The sequence below is a fragment of the Rhincodon typus genome, chromosome 19 (genome assembly GCF_021869965.1).
Source record: "Rhincodon typus isolate 14 chromosome 19, sRhiTyp1.1, whole genome shotgun sequence".
NCBI lineage: Eukaryota > Metazoa > Chordata > Chondrichthyes > Orectolobiformes > Rhincodontidae > Rhincodon > Rhincodon typus.
In genome coordinates, this window is record NC_063350.1 from 460899 (window position 1) to 482730 (window position 21832).

Below are 21832 nucleotides of genomic sequence, written 5' to 3' on the forward strand. Positions count from 1 at the left end.
GTGTACCAGAGGTTTTCCAACAGTTGGCAATAGTTTCAGGTTCACCATTATGCTAATGCTTTGTTAATGATGGGCTTTTATGATGCTGAAATGGTTCCCCTAGTTCGGGGCTTAAAAGGTTCAAAGCCTAGCTGTCATGGAGGTGTATGTTAACATGTTGATTGAAAGTACTTTGATCTACATTTCAATTCCGGCTTTATCAATTGAAATCAAATTTCACCATCTGCCATGGTGGAGGTTTGAACCAATGGATCAGGTCATTAGCCTGGGTGGCTGGATGATTCTGGTCAAGTGACATTACTGCCATGCCACTGCCTCATGGTGCGCTTTGATAAGAACTGCAACTCCATTCTGGTGATTTGAGCAGAGCAAATGATGACAGGTATGTCTGCATTAGGAATCTTGGGTTGGGGGAAGAGGTTGTCAGCTTTTAGCCAGGTTTCTGACCGGGTTGTGGTATTGAGAAAATCATCTAGAATAAGCTAATTGATGCAATGCCATGATTACTTGTGATGTGTTGGTGCCTGTGTTGGACTGGGGTGGACAAAGTCAGAAGTCAAACAACAGGTTTATTTGAAATCACAAGGTGAGCCTGACGAAGGGGCTACACTCCGAAATCTTGTGATTTCAAACAAACCTGTTGGACCATAACCTGGTTTTGTGTGTCTTATGATTACTTGCGAACAACATCCTTGATGTAGATCCTGGAGGGCAGCACGGTGGCTCAGTGGTTAGCACTGCTGCCTCAGTGCCAGGGACCTGGGTTCAATTCCAGCCTCGGGTGACTGTCTGTGTGGAGTTTGCACATTCTCCCCGTGTCTGCGTGGGTTTCCTCCGGGTGCTTCAGTTTCCTCTCACAGTCCAAAGATGTGTAGGGTAGGTGGATTGGCCATGTTAAATTGCCCACAGTGCCCAGGAATGTTCAGGTTAAGTGTGTTAGACATAGGAAATGCAGGGTTAGGGGAATGGGTCTTGGGATGCTCTTTGGAGGGGCAGTGTGGACCTGTTGGGCTGAATGGCCTGTTTCCACACTAAGGGTTCTATGATTCTATGTGGAAAAGCAGGAGAGGCATGAAGGAGGGTATTTGAAATAAAAGCAAAGCCATAGGCTATCAATGGAGAACGTTATATACGGTAACTCTCCTCTCCTTACTTTCACGATGAAAAGTATTCCCTTTCAAAATGTAATTTTGCTAATGCAATACTCTTACTGATTTCTACCCTGCAGCAATACGTTGGGTGCAAGATCATTTTGCAAAAAAGGCTGGGTGTTGCAGATCATTGGTGACAGTTGCACTTAAAGAAGATGATATTAGTATAGATTATGAAACCTTCAACCAAAATGTGCCAAATGTGGTATTTGAGTTTTGGTAATTGTTGTGTTTAATTGTTTGCAGATTCCAGATTCTTTGCTGAGAGAGAGGGACAAAACTGCGAAGTGGAATGGAATCCCACATCTGGTCCAAAAACTATACACAAACAGCCAACCTAACAATGATGGGCTGTTACTTTGCCATGGAATTTTAAAGGTCAGTACTAAAGATTTTGGCCATTTCACTGGAATAAGGCTAAAATCAGCGATCGTCATCTCTTTATCTCTGAGACCTTGCCCTACTCTCAATCTCTGCTCTCAGTCCAGTCCCTCATTCCCTTTAAGCAATTGGGTTGCTCTGCTGTCAGTAGCTGCAATGTATTTCTCGTACTGCAGTAATCCAATCTTCAGCTTGATTGCATCAGTCCTTTATCGAATAGCAATTTACTTTACCTTGTGCAGCGCATCACACCAGAATGTAACCTGCATCCACATGTATTTAGTCTGTTTGCCACCAATGCACAGTAGCAACAGTATGTACCATCTTCAAGATGCATTGCAGAAATTCACCTAAGCTGCTTAAACCGCACCTTCATGACCTCTTCTATCTAGAAGAACGAGCAGAAGCAACTGAAAATTTGCCTCCAAACCACACTCCATCTGGACTTGGAAAAATGTTAGTGTTTTGTCACTGTTTCTGGAGCTCCCTCCTCAATAGCCTCATGGATGCACCTATATTAAATGGACTGCAGCAGTTTAGGGAGGCAGCTTGCCACCATTTCCTCAAGGGCATCAAAGGTGGACAATAAATGCTTGCTCAACCAACTTTGCACACATCCCCTGAATGAAGGAAGTAAATCTTGCATCACTCCAATTGCTCCAGTAATGGATAAAGAGACCTGCAGGCACTGCTGAAACCTCTGCAAGTGGTATTCTCAAAACTTTTCATATTTGCATAGCTTGTAAATTGTGAATTGAAGTGTTGACTGTTCACAATTTTAAAGCAGGAAAATTTGCATTGTAATAAGGAAGGGATGTAGTGTACCTTGGCAGCCAGCACATCCTTTCCTGCCACCCTCTCACCCATGTCTTACTTTTTTTTTATAAAACCAAAGGACGTAAGATTAGGTTTGCAGTAGTAGTCAAATTCATCTTCCCATGAACATAATAGATTCTGTTATAACAAAAAATTCTGACGTGTACTGAGGAACTGATTGATCTGGTGTCTACGCTCAATCAGCTGAAATTCATTCCATCTGCTGTCACCTCTTTAATGCTGAAGCAGCCCTTCAGCTGTGTTTGATCCATTTCCCACAACAGAGGGTTGCCCAGCTCCTCATTTTCTACCCTATCAGCATCTGCATCAAAAGGATCACAAGTCACCGTTTTGTCCCCGTCCAATGGGATGCCACCAGCAGACAAGCATTACCCTTCTTTCTCTCCCATTACCCCTCTGAAGGGACTGTTTCCTGTTGGGGCCCCAGTCCACTCCTCCACTCGCAGCAAGTCTTTGGCACCTTCCCATCCTGTCGCAGAAGATGTAATATCTGTCCATTTACTTCTTCGGTCCTCATTATCTGAGCCTCCAGAGACAAGTTCCAAGTGAAACAGTGATTTACCTGCAATTCTGTCAATCCGGTTTCCTGTATTCATTGTTCACATGTGGTCTCCTCTACAATGGGGAAATGTATTACACACTGGGCAACTGCTTTGTGGAACACCTATGCACTGTCTGCAGAAATGCCTGCTAGCTTCCAGTTGCCTGTCACTTCAACATTCACCCTGTTCCCCTGCCAACATTCGTCTTGGGCCAGCCTGCAACGTTCAGGCAAAGCTCAACGATTTCTTGCTTGGGGACCCTGCAGACTTCAGGACTCGATATCGAGATTAATAACTTTAAGGTCTGAACACCTTTTCTCCATTTCATTTACCTGTCCCCACACACCAGGCCCTGTCATCACATGGTTCAATAAATGTGAAGCTGGAAAAGCACAACAGGTCAGCCAGCGTCCAAGGAACAGGGAAGTCAACATTTCAGGCTGAAATCCTTCGTCAGGACTCAGTCCTCGGATGCTGTCTGACCTACTGTGTTTTTCCAGCTCCACGTTTATTGACTAGCTTCTAGCATCTGCACTCCTTACTGTCTCCCTGTCATCACATGGGCTGTTTTCAGGACAGCCAACCCATTAGCAGCTTTTCTTTGTCCCTGGCTTACTATTATCGATCCTTTTGTCTGCATAACTGTCTTTCTCTGCCTATGGGCTCTATCTTCACTTTGCTTATCCATCTACTTCCATACTCTCTCCTTGTCAATGTTTCCCCCGCCGCCCCCCCCACCTACCCACCCACCTTGAGGTGGTGAATTCCACAGGACATTCTTCCTTATCTCAGTCCTGAATGGCTTGCCCCTTATTCAGGACTCCGAGTTCTGGACGTCTCCAAAATCGGAAGCATTCTTCCCACATCAAGCCTGTCCAGTCCCTTTGGCGTTTTGTGTTTCTGAGATCCTGCCTCATTCTTCTAAATTACAGTGAGGTCAAGCCCAGTCAATCCAGTCTTTCCTCATATGTCAGTCCTGCCTTCTCGGGAATCAGTCTAGTGAACCTTCACTGGACTCCCTCAATAGCAAGAATGTCCTTCCTCTGGCTAGGAGGCCAAAACTGCACCCAATACTCAAGGTGTGGCCTCACCAAGGCCCTGTATAACTGCAGCAAGATATCCCTACTCCTGTACTCTCATCCTCTTGCAATGAGGTTCAGTATTCCTCACTGCCTGCTGTACCTACATGCCAACCTTCAGCGCCTCTTCTGCCATGGCGTCCAGGTCTCGTTGCACCTCACCTTTTCCTAAACTGCTGCCGTTCAGATAATCTGCCTGTTTTTAACCACCAAAGTGGTTAACCTCACATTTATCCACATTATATTTCATTTGTCAAGTATTTGCCCACTCAACCACCCTGTCCAAGTCACCCTGCAGATTCTTAGCATCCTCATCACAGCACGCACTGCCACCCAGCTTTGTGTTGTTTGCAAATTGGAGATATTCATTGAATTCCTTCGTCCAAACCATTAACATATATTGTGAACAGCTAGGGTCCCAGCACTGAACCCTGTAGTATGCCACTCATCACTGTCTGCCACTCTGAAAAGGACCCGCTGATTCACCCTTGTCCACTTTACTGGTCATGTCCTCCTAAAAAATTCCAGATTTGTCAAGCATGATTTCCCTTTAGTGAATCTGTGCTGATTTGGACCGATCCTGTCACAACTTTCATTGTTAATCACTCCACCGTTTTACTCACCACCAATGTCAGGCTAATTGGCTTATAATTTCCCATAATTCTCTCTCCTCCCTTTTTTCAAAAAAAAAATTGAGGTTACATTAGCTACCCTCCAGTCTGTTGGAACTCGTCCACAGTCAATAGAATGATGGGAAATGATCATCAATGCATCCACTGTTTCTGGGGCCACTTCCTTAAGTACTCTGGGATGCAGAGCATCAGGCTCTGAGGACTTATTGGGTTTTATTCCCATCAATTTCCCCAATACCATCTTCTGACTAATAAGGATTTCCTTCAATTCACCCTACTGTCCCCTAGCATTTCTGGAAGGCTATTTCTGTCCTCCTTAGTGAAGACAGATCCAAAGTAAACCCTTTGCCCATCCTCAGGTTTGCTACTTTTTTCTGGCCAGCTTATATGCCGCCTCTTTTGGCTTTAACACTATCCCTGATTCCCTTGTTAGCCATGGTTGAGCCACCTTCTCTGTTTTACTCTTATGTTAGACAGGGCTGTACAGTTGTTGAAGTTCATCCATGTGTTCTTTAATTCTGTCATTGCCCACCCACCGTCAACCCCTTAAGTATCCTTGACCAGCTTATCCTAGCCAATGCATGTCACATACTACCAGGGGACCAGACTGTATACAGAACTCCAGATGCGGTGTCACCAATACCTTGCACAGTTACAACACTTTTCTACATGCTTAAAATCCCAACGGCGTGGAAACGGGCCACTCGGCCCAACACGTCCACACCAACTTTTCTAAGAAAATCCCACCTGGACTTACCCACCGCCACCCCTGTAACCCTGCATTTCCCATAACTAATCTACCTAATCTACACATCCCTGGACACTGGGCAATTTAGCATGGCCAATGCACGTAATCTGCACATCTTTGGGCTGCGGGAGGAAACTGAAGCACCTGGCGGAAACCCATGCAAACACTGAATGGGCAAACTTCACACAGACAGTTGCCCGAGGCTGGAATTGAACCTGGATCCCTGGCACTGAGGCAAAAGTTCTAACGACTGAGCCACTGTGCCCTCCTCCACACTGACTTTCCAAAGACTATCCCACCAGATCCACCCCTATCCCTGTAACCCTGCATTTTTCATAGCGAATCCACTTAGCCTGCACATCTCTGGACACTACGGGCAATTTTGCATTGCCAGTCCACCTAACCTGCACATCTTTGGACTGTGGGAGAAAACCAGAGCAAAACCCACGTGGATGCAGGGAGAATTGTTCAACCTCCACACACAGTCATCTGAGGCTGGAATTGAACCCGGGGGTCCCTGGTGCTGTGTGGCAGCAGTGCTAACCACTGAACCACTGTGCTGCCCAAATTCCATTTGCTGTCCTAATTAACTGCTGTAAGTGCATACTAGGTTTTTGTGATTCGTGCACAAGAACACAGATCCAGCACCAAAACATTTTGACCATGATTCATTAACACCCTGCAAATACATATTATTCAAATTTGAATAGTAAGTTGTTGGTTGGTTTTCCAAGCTGTTTGGTTTTCATGCAAATGTTTCGTCCCCCTTCTAGGTGACATCTTCAGTGCTGCCTAGCCTCTGTTGAAGTGCTATTGTTCTGTGCTGCTCTGAATTTATATGGTTTGTTCTGTCTTGTGGGTGGTCCTGTTTCCGGTTTTGTGCCGTAATGGTATGTAGATGGGGTCTATTTCAACATGTTTGTTTATCTCTCCGTTGGTTGAAAACCAGGCCTCTAGGAATTCTCCTGCTTGTCCTTGTTTTGCTTGTCCTAGTTCTGTTACGATGTCCTTCTATCTATTGAAACAAGGGAGAGTTGGTCGTGCCCTCTTGCTGTATGTTGGTGTTCATATGTCCTGGTGGCTAGTTTCCTGCCCATATGTCCTGTGAAGTGTTTCTCGCAGTTCCTGCGTGGTATTTAGTATATCACATTTGTCCTGCTCATTGTGGGTATGGGGTCCTTGGGAGTAACTGGCGAAGTGTGGCTGTTGGTTTGTGTGCTATCAATATTCCAAGAAGTCGTAGGAGTCTTGTCAGTTCCGACGTGTTTCTAATATAGGGTGGAGTGGTCAGTGTGTTGGGGCATACAGTGTCTTCTTGGTGTTGTTTATTTGCCAGGCATCGACAGATGAAGCTGTTAAGATACCCATTGTTTGCAAAGACTTTACAGGTGTTCCTCTTGTTTTTGCGCAGCTCTGGGGTGTTAGTGTTTTCGCTCATTTAAACAAGAGTCATGACAGTTCTGTTTGTGGACGCTGTTGCGGTTACTGTTGTAATCCAGGATTTGATCTGTGTACAGGGTCACCTATATACTAAAGAAATTGCAACGGGCAGGCCAAATAACAAGAACAGACTTCCTAAGAATGAAACTGATGCCTCAAAACCACCCCCCCGCCCCAATTGTACGGACTACCCAAGTACTGGACATACCCCTCAGACCCATGGTTTCTCTGCCGGGCACACTGAGACACAGGCTAGCCAAGGAGTCACAACAAAGACTGAAACACCTCACCAACGAATCGACCCACTCCATACACTCAGCGCAGGAATTCCTGTGCTAACATCAGAAACATAAAAATCGACAAGGAAGAACTGATGGTCTCCTTCGACGTTACAGCACTATTCACCTCTATCAACATGACACTAGCAAAGGAGACACTGGCCACATTACTAGACAATCTGAAAACACAAACCTCCAATGAAAGCATCAGCTAGGACAACATACTAAAATTACTAGACCTATGCCCTGTCATGAAATTCATCTTCAACTGTCAGGTTAAAGAACAAATTAATGGGACTCCCATGTGTATACACATCTCGGGTCTCATAGCGGAAGCTGTTATGCCAGGACTTGACCGCACAGCCCTGCCCCAGATCCAGCCTAAACTATGGGTTAGGTATGTGGATGATACTTTCATGATAACTAGACAAGCAAAATTAGAAGAAACACACCACCTTATTAACAGCATATTCTCCGGGATCAAGTTCACCAGGGAAGAAGAGAACAACAATCGACTCCCATTTCTAGATGTAATGATGGGTCGAATGAACAATGGTGAATTCCTTGCCACCATATACAGAAAGACTACGCGCACAGACCAAATCCTGATTTACAACAGTAACCACCCCAGGTTCCATAAATAAAGCTGTGTCAAGACTCTGTTTAAATGAGCGATAACACGCTGCAATATCCTGGAGCTGTGCAAAAATGAACACCTATACAAAGTCTTTACGAACAATGGGTACCCTAACAGCTTCATCCGTTGATGCCTGGCAAATAAACAACACCAAGTAGACACTCCATGCCCCAACACACTGACCACCCTACCTTCAGTTAGAAACGCATCCGAACTGATGACAAGACTCCTACGACCTCTTGGAGTATTGATAGCACCCAAACCAACTGTACCCATAATGAGCAGGACAAATGTGATACATAAAGTACCATGCAGCAACTGCGAGAAACACTTCACAGGACAGATGGGCAGGAAACCTGCCACCAGCATACCTGAACACCAACATGCAGCAAAACAGCACGACCAACTCTCCCTTGTTTTAATACGTAGAAGGACGTCAGTTTAACCCTGGCAAAGTAACAGAACTAGGACAAGCAAAACAAGGACAAGTGGGAGAATTCCTAGAGACCTGGTTTTCAACCAACGGAGAGATAAACAAACATGTTGAAATAGACCCCATCTACATACCATTACGGCACAAAACTGGAAACAGGACTACCCACCATGACAGAACATACCATATAAATTCAGAGCAGGACAGAACAACAGTGCTTCAGCGGAGGCTAGACAGTGCTGAAGATGTCACCTAGAAGGGAGATGAAACGTTTTCATGAAAACCAGTCAGCTCGGCGAACGAACAACCCCAATCACAACCCCGAGCTACAGATCTTCACAGAGAAACGAGGTTCAGGACACTGAATTAAAGCAAATGTGTTAAAGGTATACAATGGATCAATCAGAATTTTGAAGAAAAAATGTAATTTCCAATCTAAACAGTTGTTGACTACTCAACCAATTAAAATTAATGGAGTCTACTGCTTGAGATTTGGTCTGTTGAGTTTTGATTGGTTCTTTTTTCATTCCCTTTGTTTGTAGGAAATTGCTCCACTTCTCTCGATGGAGGCAATGGCATTTGTGACTGAGGATGGGAAAGGTGCCCAGGAGTCCAAATTTCCCAACACACACGTTTTTGATCTGTTTGGTGGAGTAGATGTAAGTATTACATTAAATACTTGAAGTTGTGTGAGGGGTTATTTAGAATGTGGGGGGAAAAAATGCTTTCTGAAATCCTTTGGGAAAGGGGGAGAAGGAAGGGGTGGATGAAACCAATCAGGCTAAAAGACTGTCAGTTTCTCATGAGCCCATAAGAAATTTGAGCAGTGTGCTGGGAATTTTAAGCATTGAAGGAGTTAGTTGAGGGAAAGAAGTGTTCTTTTTTGCTTTTTAAAAAACTTTTTTACCTTTTTAAGCATTGGTTCTTACTCTTAATTCATAAGTAACACATTTACAGGCACAGAAGAAGCTGATTGGTGAGTAAGAGTAAATTTCTAAACTTACTTTTATACTAAATTGTCCAAAACTAAGCCAAAGGTGTTCACTAAGTGGAATCCCCATCCTGTGGCGTGAGTCATGGGCACTTCTTACACAAGAAATTTCGTTCTCTACAGAAACTTGAGCTCAGTTTTTTTTTTGGAAACTTGTGTGATGGTTGGAGCTGCTATGCTGCATCCACAAGATAGGACACATGGATAGTGTGTTTAGGAAGGTGGTCATGTTGCAAGATTGGAGTATGCAGGCATCTGAGGAATGGGTGGCTGCTGGGCAGTCCCAAGAGAACTAAACAGGAAGTCCCCGATACATTCTTGCTCATTGATTTTTATTTTTTTTTCTCCAATCTGGATACTGCAGAGGGCAGTAGTGGCTCTGAGTGCCGGAAGAGCCAAGCCCATGGCACTGCATGTGCTTCAGCTGTATAAAAGGGAAGGAAAGAGATTGGAAGAACAGTAATGGTAGGGGGTTCATTTAGTTAGGGGAACAGACCAGCTTTTTTACAGTCGTAAGTGATCCCATGATAGTAGGTAACCTCCCTCGTGCCGGGTCAAGATGTCACAGTGGCTGCAGGTGACAGCGGTCAACCTGAGATCATGGTCCGCATTGTCCAATGATAGTTGGGATTGTTTTCCTCAGAGAGTAGAAGACCAAGAGAATATTTATAGAAGTCTTAAATCATGAGGGGTCTGTACAGACCAGATACTCAGGTTAGAGAAAGACAGCACAGATTTAAAGATTTGCAGCAGTATATTTGATGTGAGGAGTAATGCACATATTGGAGGACTTAAATGTACTGTCTGGAAATATGGTGGAGGCAGCTTCAGTTGAGGCAGTCGAGAGTGCATAGGCTGATTTTGTTTCTATTCAAATATGCAGGAACATGGGGAGAATGTGCCTGTCTTTTGCCAATCTTGATGTTTGTTTGGAAGGCCTGTGCAGATGTGATGGGCAGATGATACTGTGAAACGTGACTGGGTGGCACAGTGTAAAATTATAAATGTTTATTTCCTATACAATGTCAGCTAACAGCTGGCAATAAACATTATTGAATAGCCAGCAGTGGACTGCGGGCACAAATAGGAATTTGAAACAAAAACAAAGTGCTGGAAAAGCTCAGCAGGTCTGGCAGCGTCTGTGGAGAGAAATCAGTTAACATTTTCAAGTCCAGTGAACCTTCCTCGGAACTGATGGTAGCTAGGGAAATATTGTTTATATGCAGAGGATAGGATTGGGGGAGGGGGTAAGGAATAAAAATAGGTAGGAATAGAGCCCAAAGAGAGAGAAAAACAGTTGGACAGACTAAGGAATTGATAATGACCTGGCTTGGAAGATGAATAGCTGTTAATGCAACAGTTAATGGCTAACAATGTATTTTGTGTGATAGCAGACAGTGATATCAAGAACTGGTGCATGGAGGTTGGGCTAAGGACCTGGGAAAGGTCAAGCCCTAAAGTTGTTGAACTCTTGAGTCCAGAAGGCTGCAGAGTCCCCAAGCGGAAAATAAGATACTGTTCTTTCAGCTGCACTGAGCTTCACTGGAACACTGCAGCAAGCCCAAGAAAGAGATGTTGGCTAGGGAACAAGGTGATGTGTTGAAGTGACAGGCAGCTGGAAGCTCAGGGTCTTTTTTGCGGACAGAATGTAGGTGCTCTGCAAAGCGATCATCCGGTCTACGCTTCATTCCCCCAATGTAGAGGAAACCACATTGTGAGTAACAAATCCAGAAGACTAGGTTGTGTGAAGTGCAGGTAAAGGTCTGCTTCACCTGGTAGGTGTGTTTGGGCCTTGGATACTGAGGAGAGAGGAAGTTTTTGTTTCTGATTTACAGCATCTGCGGCTCTTTTTGGGTTTTTATTAAGAATAGGAATTTCCTTGCTGAAAGCCAAATCTGAAATGGTAAAAGTGGAGAAGCTCTTGTGCTGGTCAACTAGTGAACCACCACCACCATCTGCTTTTGCACCTGCATTTATCCAAACTTTTCCTTTTAATGTGAGAAGCTGTCTTAGTGAGTTGAATCTTTGTTAGACAATGGTCTTATCAAAGCAAATGTGTACACCTTGGATAGTTCCTTACTTGAAACCATCACTAGAAAGAAATTTCTAAGATCTGAAGGTGAGCATCTCTATTGGATGGTAAAAACCTATTTCTACAAATTAAGGAGTTTAGGATGACGGACTTGTCTTTAAAAAAAAAAAAAATAAATAAATAAAAAAATTCGAGACACGTTGTTCATTGGTGAAATTGGGAAACGTTCTCAAAAAGGTTGGTGGAGCTTCGGAGTTCACTTCCACAAATGCTAAATCAGTTAACAAAAATCAAATCAATTTTAGTTTTAAAAATATCCAAAAGAATTGAGGGATATGGGGAAGGACAGGTCAACAAAGAAGAGTACAACACAGGAACAAGGCATTTGGTCCACCAATGCTGTGCCAACACATGCCTCTCTAACCTTTTTTTAAAAAAAAAAAAAATTTTGCCTCTTTAGGGTCCATATCCCTCTCTTCCCTACCTATTCATATATCTGTCAAAATGACTTTTAAACATTGCTATTGTTTTCACCTCCACAGCTGCTTCTGGCAGCACATTCCAGGCACTTACAACTCTCAGTTTAAAAGAAAACTTGCCTCTCGCACCTCCTTTTAAACCTTTCGCCTTTGACCTTAAACATTTGTGCCCTAATTGTTCCAGGGTAGACATGTCAACTAAGATTCTGACTATCCATTTAGCCATGCCTCTTATAATTTTTAAACTTCTATTAGGTTGCCCCCTCATCCTTCAACGTTCAAGTGAAAACAAACCAAGTTTGTCCAATCTTTCCTCATGGCTAATACCATCCAAACCAGGAAACATCCTGAAACCACTTCTGTACCCTTTTCAAAGCCTCCACTTTAGTACTATGGTGACCAAACCTTTGTACACCCAGGTGCTAAGGAAAAGCCAGCGAACTATAGACATTTGAACCTCATATCAGTGACAGGCAGTTTGTTTTGGAGGGGATCCCTAGAGACAGGATTTACATGTATTTGGAAAGGCAAGGACCGATTTAGGGATAGTCAACATGGCTTTGTGCATGGGAAATCGAGTCTCACTAACTTGATTGAGTTTTTGAAGAAGTAACAAAGAGGTTGATGAAGGCAAAGCGGTGGACGTGATGTATATGGATTTCAGTAAGGTGTTTGACAAGATTCCATGTGGTAGACTGTTCAATAAGATTGGATCATGTGGAATACAGGATTCAGAACTGGCTCGAAGATAGGAGACAGAGGGTGGTGGTGGTAGGTTGCTGTTCATTGGCCTGTGACCAGTGGTGTGCCACCAGGATCAGTGCTGGGTCCACTGCTTTTTGTCACTTATATAAAATGATTTGATCATGAATATAGGAGGTATGATTAGTAAGTTTGCAGATGACACCAAAATTGGAGGTGGACTGGACATCCAAGAAGGTTACCTCTGAGTACAATGGGTCCTTGATCAGATGGGCTGAGGAGTGGTAGATGGAGTCTAATTTAGGTAAATGTGAGGTGCTGCATTTTGTAAAGTTAAATCAGGGCAAAACTTATACTCTTAATGGTAAGGTCCAGGGGAGTGTTGCTGAATGAAGACATCCTGGAGTGCAGGTTCATAGTTCCTTGAAATTGGAGTCACAGGTAGACAGGACAGTGAAGAAGGCGTTTGGTCTGCTTGCTTTTATTGGTCAGTGCATTGAGTATGAGTTCGGAGGCCATGTTGCAGCTGTACAGGACGTTGGTTAGGCCATTTTTAGAATACTGCGTTCAATTCTGATCTCCCTGCTATAGGAAGGATTTTGTGAAACTCTGAAGTGTTCAGAAAAGATTTACAAGGATGTTGCCAGGGTTGGAGGATTAGAGCTATAGGGAGAGGCTGAATAGGCTGGGGTTGTTTTCCCTAGAGATTTGGAAGATGAGGGATCATGTTATAGGTGTTTATAAAATCACAAGGGGCACAATAGGGTGAATAGCCAAGGTCATTTTCCCAGGGTAGCGGAGCCCAAAACTAGAGGGAAAAGGTTTAAGGTGAGAGGGGAAAGATTTAAAAGAGACCTAAGGGGCAATTGTTTCACACAGTGTGAGTGGTGCATGTATGGAATGAGCTGCCAGAGGATGTGGTGGAGGCTGGTACAATTACAACATTTAAAAACCATCTGGATGGGTATATGAATAAGAAGGGTTTAGAGGGATATTGGCCAAATGCTGGCAAGTGGGACAGTGTGGATGAGTTGAATTGACTGGTCTGTTTCCATGCTGTATAGCTCTATGACTCTAATATTCCATATACGGCCTAACTAAAATTGTATACAGCTGCAACATGACTTGTCAATTCTTTGTACTCTATATCCTGACCGATGAAGGCATGTATGCCATGTACTTTCTTGACCACCATATCCACTTGTGTTGCCACTCTCCGGGAACTCTAAACCTGTACATGTAGATCCCTGTGTATGTGGATGCTACTAAGGGTTCTGCCATTTAGTGTATACTTCCCTCCTGCTTTAAATCGTCCAAAATTCATCACCTCGCATTTGTCTGGATTAAACTGCATCTGGTATTTCTCCACCCAAGTCTCTAGCCAAGCTACATACCACTGTATCATCTGGCAATCCTCCTCGCTACTGCAGCACCCCCAATCTTGGTATCATCCACAACTTTCTAATCAGGCCACCTACGTTTTCCTCTGAATCATTACAAACAACTGGGTCCCTAGCACTGATCCCTGCGGAGTGCCACTGGTCACAGATCTCCAGTCAGAAAACCACCCTTCCACCACTACCGTCTTCTATGACTAATCCAGTTCTGTATCCATCTTACCAGCTCAAGGGAGTCCCATGTGACTTCACCTTTTGTATTAGCCTGCCATGAGGGACCTTGTCAAAAGCCTTGCTAAAGTCCATGTAGATAGCATCTACCACCTTGCCCTCATCAATCATCTTTGTCACTTATTGAAAAAACAGTCAAGTTTGAGAGACACGACCTTGTCCGCACAAAGGGTTGTTGTGGTGGGTGATTTTTAACTTCCCCTATACTGACTGGACTTGCTTAATGCCAGGTGCTTGGATGGGGGTGCTTCATTGCCAGGTGTTGGTGCTAAATGAATGCAGCACCTTCTAAGTTAGCTTTACTTGAGAAACTCGTACTTGAGAAAGGATGTACTGGCACCGGAGGGGGTGCAAAGGAGGTTCACTAGGTTGATTCCGGAGTTGAGGGGGTTGGCTTATGAGGAGAGACTGAGTAGATTGGGATTATCTTCATTGGAATTCAGAAGATTGAGGGGGAATCTTATAGAAACATATAAAATTATGAAGGGAATAGATAAGATAGAAGTAGAGAGGATGTTTCCACTGGCAGGTGAAGCTAGGACAAGAGGGCATAGCCTCAAGATTAGAAGGAGCAGATTTAGGACTGAACTGAGAAGGAATTTCTTCAGCCAGAGGGTTGTTAATCTATGGAATTCCTTGTCCAGTGAAGTAGTTGACGCTACTTCAGTAAATGCTTTTTTTAAAAAAAAGGTAGATTTTTTTGAACAATAAAGGAATTAAGGGATACGGTGAGAACGCGGGTAAGTGGATCTGAGTCCACGAAAGGATCAGCCATGATCTTATTGAATGGCGGAGCAGGCTCAAAGGGCCAGACGGCCTACTCCTACTCCTAGTTCTTATGTTCTTTAATGTAGCAGTTTTAGTCGAGCAACATAAAATTCTGTACAAGTAATAAATATAACCAAGTCTGCCTTAGCCTGTATTTGTTTAGCACGTTTTTTCTTCTCAACCAGTGAGTAACTTTTAAGTATCTATATTTTGATTATGTCCAATTTTTTTTTTTTTACTACTTTTGCAGCTTTTAGTTGAAATCCTTATGCGGCCAACACTTGCACCACAGAAAAAGAAGCAGAAAAGTGAGTATGATATTAAGACATTTCATCGTGTTTCAGACCAGGAGTTTGAAAACTATGTGGATAAGGGGCTGGTTGTTGGTGACTCCCAACTCAGGATGTGGGTGCTGTTGGCTGGACCAGAGTTTATTGTCCATCCCTAGTTATCCTTGAGAATGCGATGGTTAGCTGCTTCCTCAAACTGCTTTCAGGTAACTCAACTGTTTCGGGCCAAAACGTCGACTTTCCTGCTTCTTGGATGCTGTCTGACTTGCTGTGCTTTTCCAGCTCCACGTTTATTGAGCAGTAATGTATTTCCAAGTCTGGATGCTCAGTGGCTTAATGGTGGAACTTGGCGATGGTGGTGTTCCCATGTATCCACTGTCCTTGGAGACAGTGAGGACTGCAGTTGCTGCGTCCTGATCCAAGGGTTTCGGCCTGAAACAATGATTTGCCTGCTGCTCAGGTGTTGTGTGACCTGCTGTGGTTTTCCAGCTCCACGTTTATTGACTCCACTGCCCTTGACCTTCTAAATGATAGTGGTCATTTGGTTTGGAATGTGCTGTCTTAGCAGAAATTTACCAAGGCTCCTATGCATCTAGAGTGCTCCTACTGAATAGTGATGGAAGGATTAAGGTTTATGGTTGTGGTTCCAAGCAAGAGATGTGCTTTGTTGTGGCTGGGATCCAGCTGCTTGAGTATTGCTGGAGCTGTGCTCATCCTGGCAAGTGGGGAGTGTTCCATCACACTTCTGACTTCTGACTTGTGCCTTGTAGATGGTGGATAGGCTTTGAAGAGTCAGGAGGCAAGTTAGTCGTGACAAGGTTCTGAACCTGTGACCTGCTTTTGTAACCACAGAACTTGTATACTTCGTTGAGTCAGTTTCTGGTCAATGGGCAAGTTGACAGTAAGAGATTCAGTGATGGTGACACAATTGAATGTAAAGGGGAGATGGTTAGATTCCCCCTTGGTTATTGTTTGGCATTTGTGTGCCATGAATACTACTTGCCATTTTTCACCTAAGACTGGATAGTGTCTAGGTCTTGCTGCGTTTGAGCTTGGATTGCTTCACTCTGAGGAATCACAAATGATGCTGAATGTTGTACAGTCATCACTGAGCATCTATACTTTTACCTTCTAATGATGGAAGGTCATTGATGAAGCAGCTGAAGATGTTGGGGCAAGGATACCACCTTAAGGAACTCCACAAGTCAGATCCGTCTTCCTGGGAGTCAACCCAAGGAAAGCGATGGGCCCGGACGGTGTCCCCAGCCGAGCACTCACTGCCTGTGCAGACCAGCTGGTGGAAGTATTCACCAATATCTTCAACTTCTGCCTACAAGCCAAAGCCCTCACCTGCTTCAAGGCCACCACCATCATCCCTGTGCCCAGGAAAACATATGCAGTGTGCCTTAATGACTACAGTCCAATAGCTCTGACTTCAATAATCATGAAGTGTTTCGAGAGGCTAATCATGGCCCACATCAACTCCAATCTCTGTCTGCCTCAATCCCCTACAGTTTGCCTACCGATGATATAACAGGTCCACAGAGATGCCACATCCCTAGCCCTGCACTCATCCCTGCAACATCTGGACATGAAAGACACCTATGTCAAACTCCTGCTCGTTGACTACAGCTCTGCCTTCAACATAAAATGAGTGCTTCCTGGTTGTGTTAGCCTTTGTGTGGGGTGGCTCAATGGCTTGGTGGTTAGCACCACTGCCTCACAGCTCCAGGGACCTGGGTTCGATTCCGCCCTTGGGTGACTGTCTGTGTGGAGTTAGTACATTCTCCCCGTGTCTGCGTGGGCTTCCTGAGTGTTCTGGTTTCCTCCCTCAGTCCAAAGATGGCTAGATGGCTTGGCCATGTTAAATTGCCTGTAGTGTTCAGGGATGCGTCGATTAAGGGGATGGTTCTGGGTGGGATGCTCTGAGGGTTGGTGTGGACTTATTGGGCCGAAGGGCCCGTTTCCACACTGTAGGGATTCTACGATGATGATGGCAGTTATCCCCTCCAGACTCATCTCAAAAGTGAGAGACTTTGATCTCACCTCCACCCTCTGCAACTGGATCCTCCGTTTTCTGACCCATAGGCTGCAATCAGTGAGGATGAGTAACTGTTCCTCCACAATAACGCTCAACACTGGAGCGCCTCAAGAATATGTATTCAGCCCCCTACTGTACTTACTGTACTCCCTGTACACCTGTGACTGTTGCCAAATTCCATATGAACACCTCCTACAAGTTTGATGACACCACCATAGCGGGACAGATATCTAACAATGACGAGTCAAAATACAGTAGGAAGATAGAGGGCTTGGTGACGTGGTACAATGAAAACAATCTGTCTCTCAATGTTGGCAAAACTAAAGAAGTGATCGTTGACTTCATAAAGAAAGGAGGAGAGCATGCCCACCCCCGCCCCGCCCTATCTACATCAACAGAACTGAGGTTGAGAGAGCGAAGAGCATCAAGTTCTTCGGACTGACGATAACCAACAACCTGTCCTGGATTTCCCACACAAATGCGACAGTCAAGAAGGCACAACAAACCTCTTCCTCAGGTAGCTCAAGAAATATAGCATATCCAAAAGGTCCTTCCCCAACTTCTACAGATGCACTGTTGAAAGTGTACTGTCTGGGTCCATATAGATGCAACAGTCAAGAAGACACAACAAACCTCTTCAGGTGGCTCAGGAAATTTGGCATGTCCATAAGGTCCCTCACCAACTTCTACAGATGCACAATTGAAAGCTTATTGTCTGGGTGCATAACGGCCTGGTATGGCAACTGCTCTGCCCAGGACCGTAAGAAAGGTGGCATGCACAGCCCAGACCATCACAGTAGCCAACCTTCTATCCATGGACTCTATTTACACAGCTTGCTGCTACAGAAAAGCTGCCAACATCAAAGACCCTTTGCACCCTGGTAATGAGCTCCTACAACCTCTTCAGTGAGGCAGAAGATACAGACGTCCGAACACGCACGAGATGGCTCAGGAACAGCTTTTTTCCAGCCGTTATCGGACTGATGAATGGACTCTAGCCTCAAATAATGTAACCTGTATGCCTCTAAGTCTTTTTGATCTGTACATCCTTTGCTTGCTGTGATCTGCCTGTACTGCTCATGAACAAAGCTTTTCACTGTATTTTGGTACATGTCGCGATAAAATCAGTCAGTTGGTCGGTCACCACAGTTGTCCTTTGTGCCAGATATGACTTGCATAGAAAGTAGGACCAGGTGTGGCCGTTCAATATCATGATGATCATCCAACTCAATACCCTCTTACTGCCTCATACCCCTTGATCCCTTTTGCTCCATAGGCTCACCATTTTCTGGGTGAAGAAATTTCTCCTGGTCTCATTCTGAAATGGCCAAGCTTTTATCCTTTTAAATTGTGACCCCTGCTTCAGGACTTCCTGGTTATTGGGAACATCCATCCTGCCCTGTTTCAAGCTGTTAGATTCTTAGATTTTGGTCATGTGTATAGCTCAGATATTTAGATAAGAGCACATCAGCAACTAGGATGCTGTGTGAAGAGCTCAACTTAGTAGGATTCTGATATTAATCCATAATAGAGTCATACAGCATAGAAACAGTTTTGAGGAAGGGTCACCGGACCCGAAACGTTAACTGTTTTCTCCTCCACAGATGCTGCCAGACCTGCTGAGCTTTTCCAGCAACTTTGTTTTTGTTCCAGCATAGAAACAGGCCTGCCATGCCTATGTTGACCAACAAACAACAAGCTACGTTAATACCGTTTACCTATTCCATAGCATCCTGTGCCCTGACTTTTAAGTGCTCATCCAGTTGCTGCTTAAATGTTGAGAGTACTTGCCTCCTTTCCCTGTCAGACAGCACATTCCATATTTCTATCACCCTCCAGGTGAAAAATGTTTCCTCAGATCTTCCCTAAACCGTTTTTCCCTTAAACTTATGCCCTCTGGTCTTAGATATATCTGCATGGGAAAGCAATTCTCCTGTCAGCCATCTCTGCTCCAGGGAAAACAAACCCAACCTATCCAGTCTGTTCTAATAGCTGAGACTTTTCATTGCAGGCAACCTCCTGATGAATCATCTGCACCCTCTCCAGTACAACCACATCCTTCTGATGGTGTGCATACCTTCTACATCGTTAATGCACATTACAAACAGCAAGGGTCCCAGCACTGATCCCTGTGGTACACTGCTGATCCCAGGCTTCCAATTACAAAAATAACCCTCCACCATCACTGTTTGCTTCTTATGTCTAAGCCAGTTTGGATCCAATTTGCCAACTTATTTTGATATGTCTGCTCTTGGGGCATGGAAGTCTGATTTCTATCCCGAATAGACCAGAATTTTTCTGAAGAAGGCTCCCCACCTGAAACGTCAACTTTCCTAATCCTCTGATGCTGCCTGGCCTGCTGTGTTCCTCCAGCTCCACAGTGTTATCTCCAGCATCGGCAGTTCTTACTATCTGAGTTATGCACCTGGTCTTCTGTCTTGCTGAGGCATGTCTGCCCCATGCATCTAGTGTTGCTTGCTTGTCAGGATGGGTTGAATTGCCCTTTCACACTTCCTGATGTATTCTGGTGCCTAAAACAGAAGTTGCTGGAACTGGCCTGAGAAAGGGTCACCGGACCCGAAACGTGAACTCTGTTTTTTTTTCCTTCACGGATGCTGCCAGACCTACTGAGCTTTTCCAGCAACTTTGTTTTTGTTCCTGATTTACAGCATCCACAGTTCTTTCTGTATTCTGGTGCCTCTCTGCTTTCAATTGTCTGGCCTTGGATCTTGCAAGGACGTGCCCCCAGGCAGAATTGTCTCTTGTATCTGTCTTGGCTCAGACATTCCTAGCGTACTTTGCTTTTTGGCCAGTTTTGATGCCCTATTTATTTGTTGCTAAATGATTTTTATTTCACTTCAGCAGTCGCAGCCTGTCACACCTGCTTTACCATGTATTGATTTAATCCTGTCTAGCAGAATTTTTCCGATAATTTCCCTACCGCTGACATCAGATTAACTGGTCTGTAATTACCTGGCCTATTCCTGCTACCCTTCTTGAACGAAAGAACCACATATGCTATCTTCCAGTCATCTGGCACATCACTTGTAACCCAGTGAAGTGTTCAAGTATCTTGCCCAGGCCCCAGCAATCTCCTCTGTTGCCCGATTGCTGGGCCCCTTGCTGAGATATCTGTATCATCAATTCAAAGGCAAGGTGCCAGAAGACTGGAGGTTGGCTAACGTGGTGCCACTATTTAAGAAAGGCAGTAAAGAAAAGCCAGGGAACTATAGACGGGTAAACCTGACATTGGTGGTGGGCAACATATTGGAGAGAATCCTGAGGGGCAGGATTTACATGTATTTGGAAAGGCAAGGACTGATTAGGGATAGTCAACATGGCATTGTGCGTGAGAAATCGTGTCTCACTAAGTTGAGTTTTTTGAAGAAGTAACAGGATTGATGAGGGCAAAGTGGTAGTTGTGATCTATATGGACTTCAGTAAGGCATTCAACAAGGTTCCTCATGATAAACTGGTTAGCAAGGTTAGATCACACCAAATAGAAGGAGAACTAGCTATTTGGATAAAGAACTGGTTTGATGGTAGAAGACAGAGGGTGGTGGTGGAGGGTTGCTTTTTAGACTGGAGGCCTGTAACCAGCAGTGTGTTACAAGAATTGGTCCTAGGTCCACTGCTTTTTGTCATTTATGTAAATGATTTGGACATGAACGTAGGAGGTATGGTTAGTAAGTTTGCAGATGACACCAAAATTAGAGCTGTATCGGACAGAGAAGAACGCTACCTCAGTACACCTGGATCTTGATCAGATGGGCCAATGGGTCGAGGAGTGGTGATGGTGTTTAATTTAGATAAATGTGAGGTGCTGCGTTTTGGAAAGTCAAATCTGGCCATGACTTGTACACTTAATGGTAAGGTCCTGGGGAGTGTTGCTGAACAAAGAGACCTTGGAGTGCAGGTTCATAGTTCCTTGACAATGAAGTTGCAGGTAGACAGGATAGGATAAAATAGAATATCCTTTATTGACGTATGTACTCCAGTACAGGAGTACAGTGAAAAGTTTTTACAATGGCTGTCTCTAATGATACCATCCTAGGTACAAGTACCTAGGTTAAAATCTTGAACACAATGAGGAATAAAAGGAAAAGTAGTAGCATTACTTAGTGTCTAAAAAAAATTGGACAGTTACAGCATAGTCAAAGGATTGACATTACAGTCCAGACAGTGTTTCAAATAACAGCAGCTCTGCACGTAGTCTGACCACATGGTTACTAGTTATTGTGTGTTAAATCCACTCGACTGGTTTTTGTACAGTTGATAAACCTTTGCAGTTTAATGCATTGCAGATTCACGAGTGAAACTGGTTGTGACCCTTTAAGTTGTGGGCAAGTTGTATATGCTAACTTGTATTCTTGGGTTAGGAGACCACAGATTATCTATTAGTGTTTAAATTGGCAAAGGGATGCAGGGTAGAAAAGAACAGACTGTTTCCTTAGTGGAGTGGAGAACAAGAGCATAACATTAAGATTAGAGCTGCACTTTATAGTAATGACATTAAGAAACGTTTATTTTTACAGATCCTTCCTCTTAAAATTGTGGTTGAATGGGCAATTGAAAATGTTGAGAGAGATGTTGGGTATGGTTGTCAGGGATTTCGAGGACAGCTGGGTAAATGGAGTGGAGGTACTCATTAGCACTTATGACTCATCTAATTAAATGGCAACGCAGGCATGAAGTCTCATCTCCAGCTCTAAGTTTCTTAAATTTATAATATTTTGACTTTTA

At 44.1% G+C, this 21832-nt stretch overlaps 1 protein-coding gene across 1 annotated transcript in view; it reads left to right on the forward strand.

The window, feature by feature from the left end:
* The window catches only part of LOC109920094 (short transient receptor potential channel 4-associated protein), a 119270-nt gene that overhangs the window by 17712 nt on the left and 79726 nt on the right, over positions 1–21832 (forward strand). Inside the window, exons 3-5 of the mRNA XM_048608494.1 lie at positions 1398–1529; positions 8701–8817; positions 15009–15066. Of these exons, the coding sequence (XP_048464451.1) occupies positions 1398–1529; positions 8701–8817; positions 15009–15066 (307 nt within the window). The remainder of the gene's footprint in view (positions 1–1397; positions 1530–8700; positions 8818–15008; positions 15067–21832) is intronic.